The sequence below is a fragment of the Pseudopipra pipra genome, chromosome 22 (genome assembly GCF_036250125.1).
Source record: "Pseudopipra pipra isolate bDixPip1 chromosome 22, bDixPip1.hap1, whole genome shotgun sequence".
NCBI classification, from domain to species: domain Eukaryota; kingdom Metazoa; phylum Chordata; class Aves; order Passeriformes; family Pipridae; genus Pseudopipra; species Pseudopipra pipra.
The window spans coordinates 6975274-6989064 of record NC_087570.1 but is presented as its reverse complement, the minus strand read 5'-3'; the positions used below and the strand labels follow the sequence as shown (position 1 = coordinate 6989064).

Sequence of the window (13791 nt, the reverse complement as noted above, 5' to 3'; positions counted from 1 at the left end):
TGTCCCCAGGTGTCCTCTAAAGTCCCTGCACCCCTGAGCATTACTGTGTCCCCGGGGGGGTGGGTGCCTGTGTCCCCAGCGATCCCTGTGTCCCCAAGTGGCTCTGCTGCTGGTGTCAGCAGGGGTTTCTGTATCCCCCAGGGGTGTTCCTGTGTCCCCAGAGTTCCCTCTGCCCCCCCTGCCGTGGCCCTGTGTCCCCTGAGGTCCCTGGGCCCAGAAGGGCTCCTGTCCTCGGAGCCTCTGTTGTGCTTTCTGGGGTGCCCCAAGCTCCCCTGTGCACCCCAGACTCTCCCTTCTGCCTTTCAGCATTCACCAGCCTTGGCACCATCTAAATGTTCCCTCCCAGCCCACCCTGGGGAACACCTGGAGCAGGTGAGGGTGATGTGGGGACACATCCCTCCAGGCTGGGGACACGTCCAAACACCCCATGCCATGAATTCACTCCCATCCAGGGTGAGAGGAATGAGACTTTATTTTGAACAGCGAGTTAATCTCCAATCCTAATCATTCCAACCAACTCCAATCCAAACCCTTCCCATGACAGAGCGAGACAAACATCACAATTCCTCAGTGAACACCAGAGGCATCCTGGTCCTGGGTTTGCAAACACTTCAGCAATGGATCCCCCCCCAATTTAATTTTCATTCCTATTAATCCCCCCAGGTGTCAAAATAAAAAGACCAGACGCAGCCCTGCAGCACATCCAGCACCCACCAGTCCTCACATGGACACACAGGGGGTCCGAGCACTGCCCGGCCCTGCCTGGCACCAGGAAAAGGCTCCTCCTCCCACAGGGAGCTCAGTCGGATTTCTCCTTCTCCTTCATGTGCAGGAAGACAATGCTGAACATGAAGAGCCCGACCATCATGGAGAAGGCACCGGCGTAGTAGGGATACGCCGAGGGGATGAACCGCTCGTACTGCGTGTGCTGCAGGGGCCGCACGGACACCTGGGGGACAGAGGGGCGGCCTTGGAGTGGGGGAAGCCTTTCCTCCCGGGAAACGGTGGGATTGGCTCCCGCCACACTCACCTGTGTGGAGGAGTAGAGGTGGGTGTAGCCCAGGCGGTTGTAATCCACCTTGAACTGGAACACGCCGTAGACGTCTGGCAGCTTGAACTGCACACTGTACTTGCCACCTGAGGGCGAGACAGGGGTGACACTGGGGTGACACCAGAGGCTGGGGACGGTGAGGACACCCCCAGTGTGGGGCTGGGGAAGCAATAGGGACCTACCGCTCCTCTGGAGGGGGACCCACCACTCCCCTTGTGGGAGACCTACTGCTCCTCTTGGAGGGGACCTGCAGCTCCTCCTGAGGGGCCTCACTGCTCCTGTGAGGGGCACGTACCGTTCCTCTTGAGGAAGGTCCTCACAAAGGGGTCGATGCGCACAAACTCCAGCTGGATGTCGTCCCCGTCGAAGGGCACCCACCTGCCGTCAGCAAGCTTCTCGATCACGATGCTGTACTCCTGGGACACACCAACGAGCAGCGCCTGAGAACGGACCTCCACCCACTCTGGGCTCAAGCGTTCCCAGATTCCTCTCCCAAGGCACCTCCTGTGTGCCCTCCTGCCCGGGCCAGCCCGGCCCCCTCACCACGAGGTCGGTGACGGTGTAGGCGTTGGGCGGCGTGAGCTCCCCGACGCGGTGGTGGGACACGGCCCCCACGCGCAGAACCCCCTCCTCCTTGAACACCCAGCGGGACAGGGCCACGGCCAGCTCATAGTTACCCGTCTGCGAGTACCTGCGGAGCAAGGGAGGCTGAGACAGCTGGGAAAACACACCCCGTGCCGAAACCAAACCAGGAATAAATGGGAAATGAACAAAAACTGAGCCAGGGTTAAAGGAGGGAATTGCTTCCCAAAGCACATTGCTCCATAAGGCCAAAGGAATGCGTCGCCCCAATTTACTTCAGGCTTTCTGCTCTTTCCCAAAACACAAACATTTGTTGCCTGTTTCCCAGGACTTTTGCCATCGAACCGCTCCCCAGCCATTCCCCAGCCAGGGACGCCAGGAAGCCAAGGCACCTCTTGGAGCCGGGAGTGGCCTTCTGCACGGCGGAGTTGAAGAAGGCGTCGCTGAAGAAGTCCAGGGAGCCGCTGAACACGACGCGGGCGTTGTTCCGGGCCTGCAGCCCCGCGATCAGCAGCGTGTTCTTCCCCACGGCGTGAGGGTACTGCAGGGCAACGAGGGTGCAAGAGGGTTTAGGCACTTCAGGGATGAACACAGAAGAGTTTCCTGTGCGGTGGGACAGTCTGGCTGTATCAGCACAGGCAGCAATTAAGGAGAAACCATGCGGATCAGAATAAGCAGGAATGGGACTCAGATTCCCTCTGTGGCTGGGATGGGACCAGGAGAGACACTTTATCTAGGCTGGACGTGTGTCCCTCACACTGAACACTTCCCACCAGCAGGAAGCAGAGAGGAAGATTCCCAGGGCGACACTGGGAAGCAGCCGACAGCCTGTCCCTCCCAAAATCAATCAGGAGATCCAGCATTTTCCCAAGGTGCAGAAATTTGAGGGACTTAATTGTGGAAGTACAGCTCAAAAGAGGAGAGAAAGTGAAGGAGCTTACCTGAGTGATGGGCTTATCTGGGAAGAAGGAGTAAGAGGTGGAAGAGCCAGTCAGGATATCCAGCACCAGTGGGTTGTCAGGATCAGCCACCATCCTTGCAGGGAAAGCCACAGTGAGCAGCACAAAGACCCCCAGGACCCCCACATCCAGAGGAATGCTCAACCCCACAGACCTCCTCACCGCTTGGCTGGGCCAAGAAACTAAGTATTTCCTCAAGATCTGTGGTCAAACTCCACTAATTTGTTAGGAGCCATTCCTAGGTAAACAACTAACTCCTTTGGAGAGTTTCCTTCCATTTTGTTTGAAATCAAGAGGAACTTCTTATGCTCACATGAGGAGTGCCAGCGCTGACCCTACGCTCAGCTCACAGCCAACACCACTGGTCTAATTCCACTTCCCCAACGCCCCCCATCTCGCCCTGTTCCTGCTCACCCAACTCCTCGGAACAGGATGGGGTTCAGAGCTGCCTTCCCCACGATGGTGGGGGCCTTCAGGAGATTCTCCGTGTCCGCCACGATCAGAGTGTGCTGGGAAAACAAGAGAGACCAGCGTGAGCTGTGTCAGGGTCTAATGACAGGCAGCAGCCTCTCAGTTAAAAGTTAAATTTATTCTTACAATCACAGCTGTTGGATGAATGTTGCAGTTAATTAAAAAGCAAAAACCCAGCATTTTTAATTATGATCAAATTAAATTAATATTGATCTATGAGGAAATATAAACTGCCTTTTGATAAAGACAGCAATACCCACAGTGTTTTACTTCCCTGTATTCAGCAACTTTCATCCTTAAACCAGGATGATAAAATTCTTAAATCTTAAATCAGGATCCTTAAATCCACATACTGCTTCAACAGTTTAATTTAAATAAAAATTAGCAAAATACATTTAGCTCAGACTTTTATATAGGCTTTGATTTTAAAGTGCTGGCTGACACAAAAAAAAATGTAGAAATGTGTATGTTTCTATACTGATCTGAAAATCCTTCTATTCATCTGAAAATCTTGATGTGAAAATTTGGGGCTGAAGATCTCCCTTTCCACATCCAAAGTGTCCCACTCAGGGTCTGGCACACCTCAACCAGAGGTGAAATGCCCCCCCACACACTTCAGAGAGGTCCAGAACCAGTGTTAACCACAGTGTCACTCAAACTACAATCTGAAGGATCTGAATGCTGCAACACGGAGTATTTACCACTTTCCTGGGAGGAAGGTGGGAGAGCAGAAAAGGGATGGAGGAAAAAAGGGAGGACAAGGACAGAGGATTTATCTCTAAACCTTTATGCTTCAGTTAAAGCTGCCCCAAAGGTGCAGGCAAACCATTTACCTGTCCAGGGTCGGATATATCATAGTTGTGATGGTCAATCACTGCTGTCCTCTCCTCGTCAAACTCAATCCCACACTCGCTGCCCAGCTCCCTCAGTGGGTCACCTGCAGGGACACAACAGATTCTCCATCACCATGACACATAAACATCAAAGAAAAAGCCAATTTAGCTTTAAATCCATATGTTCAGTGCTCTACAAGCCAAACCCCCAGGAGCAAAATGACCTCCCCAGCTAAACTGCCCCTGAACGTGTCACTCAAGACATTTATCACCCACTTCCTTCCAGGACAAACCTCGAGGTGCACAACGAGGAATGAGGAACTGTGTTTGCTCACAGTTTTTGTTGCAGGAACTCAGTTTTTGTTGCTGCCACAAACTCCTTCTCCCCGAGGAACGTCTGCACTTACCGATGTCTGAGCTGGCGGCCACGAGGACGCTGCCGCCGCCGTCGATGAACGCCGTGATGGTCTCCACGTTGATGTTCCCACCAAAATCTGAGGGCACACGGCAAGAATTCATGACTAGCGCTCAGAAATAACCCCCTGGCAGAGTCAAACCACGGCAAATCACCGAATCACCCCTCCCACGGCTGGAAGAACCACCAATAAAGGCCTGGAGACAGCTGCAGTTTGCTACTGGCTACATTTAAAGTGTCAAATTTAATTAAAACTCACAAAACAGCTGGAAATCCCCTTCCAAAAATGCCACCAAGCTCCAGAGCAGGGGAGTTTTCCCCTCCTGCACTTACCCTCTATGGATGGGGAGAAGATGATGAGGTTGTCGTACAGGAACTCCCCGTATTTGATCAGGGACAGGCCGGCGTCGTCCGCGGTGCGGAAGGTGAGGTCGAAGCCCCTGTCTGCAGCCACAACACAGAGGGGACAACTTGCCCATGGCAGAAAATCCACACATGGGGCAGCAAAGCACCAGCAGGATCCCGAGGTTTATTCCCCCAATAAACAGCAGTGTTTTGGAAAAACTGGCTTAGGGGCTTTCTGGGAGCAGCACTTGGGGTTCCCCTATAAACCCCTGAAGAGCCCTGATGTTGAAGGATGTTGTCACCTATCAAATGGGGACCAACATTCCAGAGGATCCAAAACACAGGGAAAACTGGGGAAACAACACCCATCTCCTTCCTCAGTTGGGCCAGGGGACAACAAACACCCCCATCTCCCCTAGGAACCCCAATCTCTTCCCTCATTCTGGCCAGGGGACCCCAAACACTCCCCCAGGGAACTCCCATCTCCTCCCTCAGTCCAACAGAGGGTTTCCAACCTGCTCCCTCTGCCTGACCAGGGGACTCCAACCATCCCCTCTCCCCCACATTGAACCCATATCTCCTACCCCTGGTCTCTGTTGGGTCCCCATCACCTCCCTCATCCTGACCAGGGGATCCCAATCTTCTCCTTCATTCTAAGCAGTGGAACCCAAACAACCCCCTCTCCCTCAGGGAACCCCAATCTCCTTCCTCAGCCAGGCCAGGGGACCCCAAACAGCCCCCTCCTCCCCCAGGGAACTTCAATATCCTCCCTCAGCCTGGCACAGAGTCCTCAACCTCCCCCTCTAGCATGGCACAGGGGACCCCAATCTCCTTCCCCGTTCTGACCAGGGCACCCAAATAACCCCTCTCCAACCAGGGAATCCCACTCTCCTCCTCTGCCTAACCAGAGGACCCCAACCTCCTCCCCACCTCTGTCCAGGAGACCCCAAACACCCCCCTCTGCAACCAGGGAACCCCAATCTCCTGTGTCTGACATAGGTGACCCCAATCTGCCCCTCAGCCCAACACAGGATCCCCAGTCACCTCCCTCAGCACAGTCAGTGGACCCTAAACACACAATCCTCTCCCACAGGACCCCCATCTCTTCCCCAATTCTGACCAGGGCACACCAAACACCCCTCCTTTTCCCTTGGGACCCCCAATCTCCTCCCTCAGCCTGACCTGGGGACCCCAGCCACCACCCTCCCCACGGGATCCCCATTTCCTCCTCCATTCCGGTCAGGGGAGCCCAAACACGCACCTTTCCACCAAAGGACACCCCTCTCCTCCCTCAGCCTGGCCAAGGAATCCCAATCTCCTTCCCCATTCTGACCAGGGGACCCCAAACACCTCCTTTTTTCCTCAGGTAACTCCAATCTCCTCCCCCATTCTGACCCAAATACCCCTTTTCCCTCAGGTAACCCCAATCTCACCCCTCACAGTGACCAGGGGACCCCAAACATCCCCTTCTCCCTCAGGTAACCCCACCCTCCTCCCCCATCCTGACCCCCGACCCCCTCCCCGCGCCCAGCCACTCCCTCCCCGTACCCGCGAGGCTGCGGAAGAACATGGAGTGCGTGTCGCGGAGGTTCCCGTTCTCCAGGAGCACCAGCGTGCGGGGCCCCCCCTCAGCGGCCGCCGCCAGCCCCGCCAGGAGCCCCCACAGGCACAGCGCGGCCGCCGCCATCTTGGACCCTGGCACGGGGCAGCGCCCCCAGAGGCGGGCAGCCCAGCAGCCAATCAACGACGGCGTCGCGCGGCCTCCAGCCAATCAGCGCCAGCGACGCGCGGCCTCCGGCCAATCAGCGCCCGACAGCTCCGCGCTGTCGCGACAGCGCTATCGCGACTCGGCGCAGCCGCCTCCGCGGCGACGGCGGCCACGGTGGCGTGGGCCGCTCACCCCCCGATGTGCTCGGAGTTATTGTCTGTACCCACAGACAGCTCATCTCACCTGTGGTACCCTCCTCTTACCTGTGGCACCATTCCCGTACCCGCAGCACCATCCTCTCAGCTGAGACACCATCTCCTTACCTGTGGCACCCTCCTCTTACCCGCGCTATCATCTGCTTACCCACAGCACCATCCCCTTACCCACAGCACCATCTTCTCACCTCTGGTACCATCCTCTCACTCACAGCACCATCCTCTCACCTGCGGCACCATGGTCTCACCTGTGGTAACCTCCCCTTACCTACAGCACCATCCCCTTACCTACAGCACCATCCTCTCACCTGCAGCCCTGTCCTGTCACTCATAGCCCTGTCCTTTCACCTGAGGCACCATTCTCTCACCTGTGGGACCATTCCCTTACCCACAGCACCATCCTGTCACTCACAGCACCATCCTCTCACCTATGGCACCATTCCCATACCCACAGCAACGTCCTCTCACCTGTGGTACCCTCCCCTTACCTGCAGCACCCTCCCCACACTCACAGCACCCTCCCCACACTCACAGCACCCTCCCCACACTCACAGCACCCTCCCCATGCTCACAGGACCATCCTGTCACTCTCAGCACCATCCTCTCACCTATGGCACCCTTCCCTTACCTGTGGTACCCTCTGCTTACCCGCAGCACCCTCCCCTTACCTTTCCCACCAGACAGGTGGGTTCTTTGAATGACAGGCTCTGGAATTTTCCAGCAGCCGGTTTCCTCATCCCAGACGGATTTGTGCCTGATCTTCAGGTCGCTGCAGTTGCAGTCACACCAGACGAGGGACTGCCCCGACCCAGGAGCTGCTGGCAGAATGTCAGGTCTCGCTCCTGGGAGCTCCTGGTGCTCAGGGAATCCACCTTCTCCAGCTCAAACCCCCACTGCAGGTCTCAGATCTCGGTCTCAGCAGCCCGGAGCTGGGACACAAAACAAGTTGTTGGGATTATAGGGGAGAGACCAAAAGTTACTGAGAGCATGGGAATCTGTGAGCAGAGGGATGAAAAGATACACAGAAAAGCTTCAATATTTGGCAAGATTTCTAGTTGAGTTAAAAATTAGATGAGATTTGTGTGGAGAGATTATTCCATATCTTAATGATTATTCCATGTCTTAATGAAAGATTTCCTGTGTTTCTCCACAGTGCCAAGTTTTGAACAGACTTGAAGTCAACCTTTACTAATGTGGTTTGTGTCCACTGATAACAAACTCTTGGGAGTTCCTTATTTCAGTTAAAAAGGTGAAATATTTCTTTGATAACCTGAATACTCAAATACAAGTCCTTCATGTGCAGATTTGGGACTGTACACACAAATGTCAATTTTTCTGAAGCTCCTCTGGTTCTGCCTCAAAAAATAAGAGCAAAACTGATTTTCAAGTGTTTCAAAATTGAAGATTTTAAATGTAAAATTCAAGAGCATTACTTTTATATATTTTATTCTTTCCCCCAGAAAATACCTGGGGTGCTCAGAACTGGCAGGAGCTGCAACAGATCCGTAGGTCAGTAGAGGGAGTTCCATCCCCTCCCATCCCAACACATCCTCCTCCAGCCACGTGCTGCTCCAAGCCCGGCCTTTAAAACAGGTGGGGTTGGGGGTTCAATAGCTTAATTTCCCACCCTGAGCGTTGCTGCATCTGGGATTTTTAAAAAAAAGCAACTCACACAAAGTGTGGTGTATGAAATATATGACAGAGTCATTCTCTGAACCTACTGCCCTAAACACGTCTGCTGCTGGATGGAGAAGGCTCTGGGGGTGCTGGTGGAAGCAGCTGAATGTGAGCCCAGGTGGGCAAAAGGCCAAGGGCACCTGGCTGGGACCAGCACTGGTCTGGCCAGTGGGCCCAGGGCAGGGCCCGTCCCTGTGCTGGGCACGGCCGGGGCACCTCCAGCCCCGGGGGCACCGCTGGGACCCTCCGGACAAGGAGGACCCGGAGGGGCTGGAGCGTGTGCAGGGAAGGGAAGGGAGCTGGGAAGGGGCTGGAGCAGCAGGAGCGGCTGAGGGAGCTGGGGGGGCTCAGCCTGGAGAAAAGGAGGCTCAGGGGGGACCTTCTGGCTCTGCAACCCCCTGACAGGAGGGGGGAGCCGGGGGGGGTCGGGCTCTGCTGCCAGGGAACAAGGGACAGGAGGAGAGGGAACGGCCTCCAGCTGTGCCAGGGGAGGGTCAGGTTGGACAGCAGGAGGAATCTCTCCCTGGAAAGGGTGGTCAGGCACTGGAAGGGGCTGTCCAGGGAGGTTTGGAGTCTCCACCCCTGGAGGTGTCCCAGGAAGGCCTGGCCGTGGCACTGAGTGCTCTGGGCTGGGGACAAGGTGGGCATTGGGCACAGAGGGCACTCCAGGGGACTTCCAACCTCAGCAATCCTGGGATTCTGTAACATAAAAAAATGAGGACATGGAGGTGGAAGGAGCCGCCCCCTCACCTTCTCCTGCAAATTCTCCAGCATCTTGCTCTGGGCTCAAACCTCCTCCTGGATGGAGTCGTGGACATTCAGGAGAACCTGCTCACTGCTGTCCTCGTTGGATCCCTCAGTGCAGCCACAACCTGCACCCACGTCTCTTTTCTGGTGTTCATGCTTTTCCTTCGGGTCCTTGTTTTTATCCTTCTCCCCCACAGCCACCTCTAGTGTCTGCAGCCTGGGAAAGGGAAACACTCCTCTGAGCTGGGTGGTGCCAAGAACCAGCTGTGTAAGCCAGGAGGACACACATCCTTTCCTGGACAACGTTCGGGGAGACACAGAAAACAGTGAAGATTTTCTGCCATGAGCAAACACGGCAAATTCCACTCTTATTAACAGTTTCTATCATAAATAGAATCCCAGAATGGTTTGGGTTGGAAGGGACCTTAAAGTTCATCTCATCCTACCCCCTGCCATGGGCAGGGACATCTTCCACTAGCCCAGCTTGCTCCAAGCCCCGTCCAACCTGGCCTTGGACACTTCCAGGGGTGGGACAGCTACAGCTTCTCTGGGCAAAATAGTGCACAAAGACAAAGTACAGGATATTCTGAGCACCTCAGTCAACAAGTATGTCTGAAAATACATTTCTACACTCACAAAATTCTCTTTAAAACCTCTGTTTTGTGGCATTTATATTTAAATTCTTATTGAAATAAATATTGAATATATTGCTATATTTCAGTTCTTATTTCTAGTTTGGAAAGACACACAAATGGTTCCAAAATTACACAGAGAATAATTTAAAATGGTGGCTGTGGGAGTGGTAGGGCTGGAAGCCACAGTCTGGTTTCCATTTTGGGGCAGTATCAACCAGGGTTGATGATTTGTGACCTCAGTGTTGCTAATGGAGCACTGGCACAGACCTGTATTTGAAATCATGCTCAGATATGGGAATAAAGCCGTGCTCCAGAGCCATTCCCTTTGTCTGCACAGGATCTGGAGCAGAGCAGTTTCCCAGGTTGGCCAACACTGGCTCAAACTGGCTGATAACCCCTTTGCTGATAACAGCCTCTTAATTATCTCCAAACCCTCCAAAATTGCTCATTCTCCCCCAGAACTGACCTGCTATTCTGCTGCACTGCTCCTGCCAGGTAACCTTCCCTTTTCTTTGCTTAATCGGTGGTTGAATCCCAGGATTCAGCCTTGCTCTGCTGAGCTGCCCCGGTGTGTAAAGCTTCAGCAGGCGGCTTTGAAATCCCCACGCCTGCAGAACCAAACCCTCCTGCCCAATCTGCACAGAACTGGGATTTAACAATGTAATTAGAAGAGCATTTCCCCTTGTTTGCCACAAAAGGAGTAGGATTATGCCCTGCTATAGGACCAGTCCTGCAATAGGACTGTTAACAATTGATATGTAATAAAAAGAAGGGTTTCTTTGGAGATCTCTGCATTAATAGAATTGCCCACAGATTACAAGCACTGCTGTTCTCCATTTCACAGCAGCTCCTTTTTGAGCCAGGAGAGGCCCAACAGAGCGAGCACACACCACAGGAAAGCTGGAACAGTAGTTAAAAGCCTACAGAACTTTGCACAATCCAACTCTGGTTGAGCATTTCTCATTTTAACATCTTTCCCCACAAAGGGGTAAGCGAGAAATCAGCAGAATTTGCTTAAATTGCATATTTCTGGAACAGCCTGAGCCCCTGTACTGTTTCAATATGAGGTGTTGAGGTCTGATTAAGGGATTTCTCTTGGGTCAGCTCTTGCCCAGAAGAAAACCCTCAAGCCAGGTCTCCTCCAAGATGAGCTGAGCTCGAGCCTCAAACCTGCACTTCCCACATCCCAGCCCTGAGTCTAACACGCCCCTAAAACGGGATTATTGGGAAATTTTGCTGTCAGTTCTGGCTGATGTGTTGCAAACACTTTCAGATGCACAAGTTGGAGGCAAAAGTGGCCTCAGTGATGGGGAGGGTCATGGAGCTCTTGCTCTCCTCCATCCACGCACAGCAGGACACCCGCTGCCTTACCTGGAGGGACATGAGAGAGCTCCATGTGCCCTAAAAGGACCTTTTTCAAGAGGAAAAGGAGCTGTCCCAGCTTTATCCTCTTCCTGAGGCAATGAAACCCCTCATTTTTGAAGAAAGCCCGGAGTTTTGCCCAGGTGGCTGGGAGTTTTCCCTGGCAGAGGGCAGAGGTCTCTGGAGGTGAGGGTGTCTCTGGAGGTCTCCAGGGTGTCTCTGGAGCAGAGGGCTGAGCTCCAGAGGTCACTGCTCTGTCCTGGTCCCACTGCACTCCCACACCCCAGCTGAGGGTGGCTGTGGCAGCCACTTCACTGCAAGCAAATGTGCTGCAGCACTTGTTCTCCACACCATCTCCTTGCTGGATGTGGATCCTCTCACATCCCTGTAAATTGTTGCCCCCAGGAAAGAAAGCCCATAACCTCAGTGTCTCAGGTGCAGATGATGGGCCTCCCAGGGCACTCTGTGGGCAGCAAGACCTTTGTCCTGGCCCTTTTTGTCCAGCAGTGATCTTTGGCTGTTGTAAGACCCCAGTCCCGAAGCCTCAAGCTTTACTGGGAGTATTACTTATATTTAAGATTCAAAAATTTTTGTTTCTTCATCCCTCTACTGTTCCTAACATCTTTGACTACTGCTTTCCTCCTCCCTATTTCTCCCTCCTCTGACAGTTTCACATGTAGTTACCTCAAAATTCTTCTTGGGAATCTATTCCAATCCACCTCCAGAGAGGTGGGAACTGTACTGAGGCAAAATGATGTTGTAATAAGGCCTCCATCAACACAGAGTCTGTCCATAGGAGAAGTCCAGGGTTCAGAAAATAGCAAGAGAAGTGTTCTGGAAAGGCTGAACCATATTTGTAATGATTGTTATGAAAAAATACAAGCTTTAGTGAAAGCCACTCTGGGATATCCCCTCCCAACTTCCTTTGATCAGCCGGGGTTTGAGGAGGGGAGCTGGATTTGCTCCCAGGGGAGCAGCCTCAGCAGGCAGAAACCCCACAGAGCAAGGCAGAAATAAAGATCACTGGCAGTCACTGGGTGGGATTGCCTGTAGAATTCCTGGAAAGAGAGCAAAGAACCTGTCTGCCAGGAAAGCACATGGCAATCCTTGTGCTCCTGCAATCCGTGCTCCCGTGCCAGGAGCTCCACTGCCAAAACACCCACTGGCCCAGGGCTCTGTGGGTGTGGGGAGAGGGGGAGAGGTTCAAGATTCAGGGGTATGAAAGTGAATATAATTATATGACATTTATAATTATAAATATATCTTTCACAGAGTAACAGGAGAATTGTTTCCAGGGCTATGCTACAGATTTGGGAGACAAAAGACGCTGGGAAGATGAAAGGTGCAAGGAAATTCCCTTCTTTCTTCACAGCTGTTTCTGAAAGGTGGCAGAAAGGGGAAAAAAGTCATCCTACAGCCTTATTCCTGTGCTGAAAGTTGCCCTTTTTCGGGGGATAATTCTCCAGAGTTGACCAGCTCCCTGAAAACTGCTCTTCCCCATTTGTTCCCACATTTGCTATTCCTGCTCCAGAGGAAAGAGCAAGTGCACTGGTGCTGGGCTGAGTCCTCAAGCACTGCCAGCAGGGCAAAACCTCTCTTGCTGTGTTGAAAGCTGAATGTAGGAAAAGAGGGACAGAATGCTCACCTTGAAAATATACATATACATATACTTAATAAAGAATTTTACAGTATTATTCCTTTTGCAGCTCATTTTTGCTCTACCAGCTGAAACCTCTGTTCTGGGACTGACCAAATTCTAGCCAGAGTGATGAAGAATAACCAAGGATTTGGATCGTGCCAGTGTTTTCTAAGAGGATTTGTCATTATTGAAAAGGCTGGATGATTGAGATGGTCTTTGCCGGTGGAATAAGATCAATTTGGCCACAGCAAAGGAAGAGTCTGTTACCAGAATGCAGAACTCTTCCTCCAACTGGCAAGGGAAAGGTTGAGGTGAAACCTCATGAACGGTTTGTGTGTAAAAACCTCTTTTTTCTGATATATCTCCTACCAGACAAATCACTCGTGCCCATCTGTTCAGGTAAAATGAGTTTTGTGGCCCTAAGGTGGTCCTGCTCCTGCTCATCTGCAAGAAAATAATTCCAGGTCAGGCTCTTCTCAGGAGGAAGCATCTCAACAGTTAAGAACCAGGAGTCTCTTGGCATCATGTCCTGTTCAAGCCCTGTTCTTTGTCTGCATTGGGGCCCTGGCTCCCTTAAGTAAATAAATATCTACTTAATCTTAACACTACACATTTCAGTGCTTTCCTGAACAGAATCCACAGTAAAAATTCATGCCTGTTCTTACTCTCCCAGTGAGCTCTGAACACCCCCCCACACACACATATTTTGGGCTCGATGGTTCCTGGGGGTCCCTCCCAGCTCAGAATATTTGGTGATTCTGTGATTTCCCCAGAATTTAGAATTTCAACCAAAGTCACACAATCAGACCATGAGTTTATACAACGTTTTTCCTTTTCAGATTGCTTCATGAAGGGAAACTTAGGTGAGAGATACAGAAGAAATTCTTCCCTGTGAGGGTGGGGAGGCCCTGGCACAGGTTCCCAGAGAAGCTGTGGCTGCCCCTGGATCCCTGGAAGTGTCCAAGGCCAGGCTGGACAGGGCTTGGAGCAACCTGGGCTGGTGGAAGGTGTCCCTGTCCATGGCAGGGGGTGGGATGGGATGAGCTTTAAGGTCCCTCCAACCCAAACCATTCTGGGATTCTGTGATTGCAGGAACTTGAACAGTGTCTGACAAGTGGAGAGAGAGAAAGGAGGAGTGTGAAATGAGGAGCC

The 13791-nt window shown here is 52.7% G+C and overlaps 1 protein-coding gene across 1 annotated transcript; it reads right to left on the bottom strand.

Annotated features, from left to right (window-relative positions):
* Positions 1 to 454: 454 nt before the first annotated feature.
* DDOST (dolichyl-diphosphooligosaccharide--protein glycosyltransferase non-catalytic subunit) lies at positions 455 to 6377 on the bottom strand. The gene is made up of 11 exons (XM_064678784.1): positions 6205 to 6377; positions 4645 to 4755; positions 4304 to 4390; positions 3897 to 4000; positions 3007 to 3101; positions 2575 to 2668; positions 2026 to 2174; positions 1595 to 1742; positions 1347 to 1467; positions 1031 to 1137; positions 455 to 949 (listed from the first exon to the last, which is right to left on the bottom strand). Exons 1-11 carry the CDS (start codon positions 6341 to 6343, stop codon positions 800 to 802), a joined length of 1305 nt encoding a protein of 434 aa, XP_064534854.1. The 5' UTR covers positions 6344 to 6377; the 3' UTR covers positions 455 to 799.
* Between the last annotated feature and the right edge of the window lie 7414 nt (positions 6378 to 13791).

Excerpts from the sequence above, each read along its gene's own strand:
- DDOST (XM_064678784.1), bottom strand. The coding sequence starts at position 6,343 with ATGGCGGCGGCCGCGCTGTGCCTGTGGGGGCTCCTGGCGGGGCTGGCG. Across the intron at positions 4,391-4,644 it reads CTTCTCCCCATCCATAGAGG|ATTTTGGTGGGAACATCAAC; the intron begins GTAAGTGCAGGA and ends GTGTGCCCTCAG. Across the intron at positions 2,669-3,006 it reads ATCCTGTTCCGAGGAGTTGG|GATGGTGGCTGATCCTGACA; the intron begins GTGAGCAGGAAC and ends TTTCCCTGCAAG.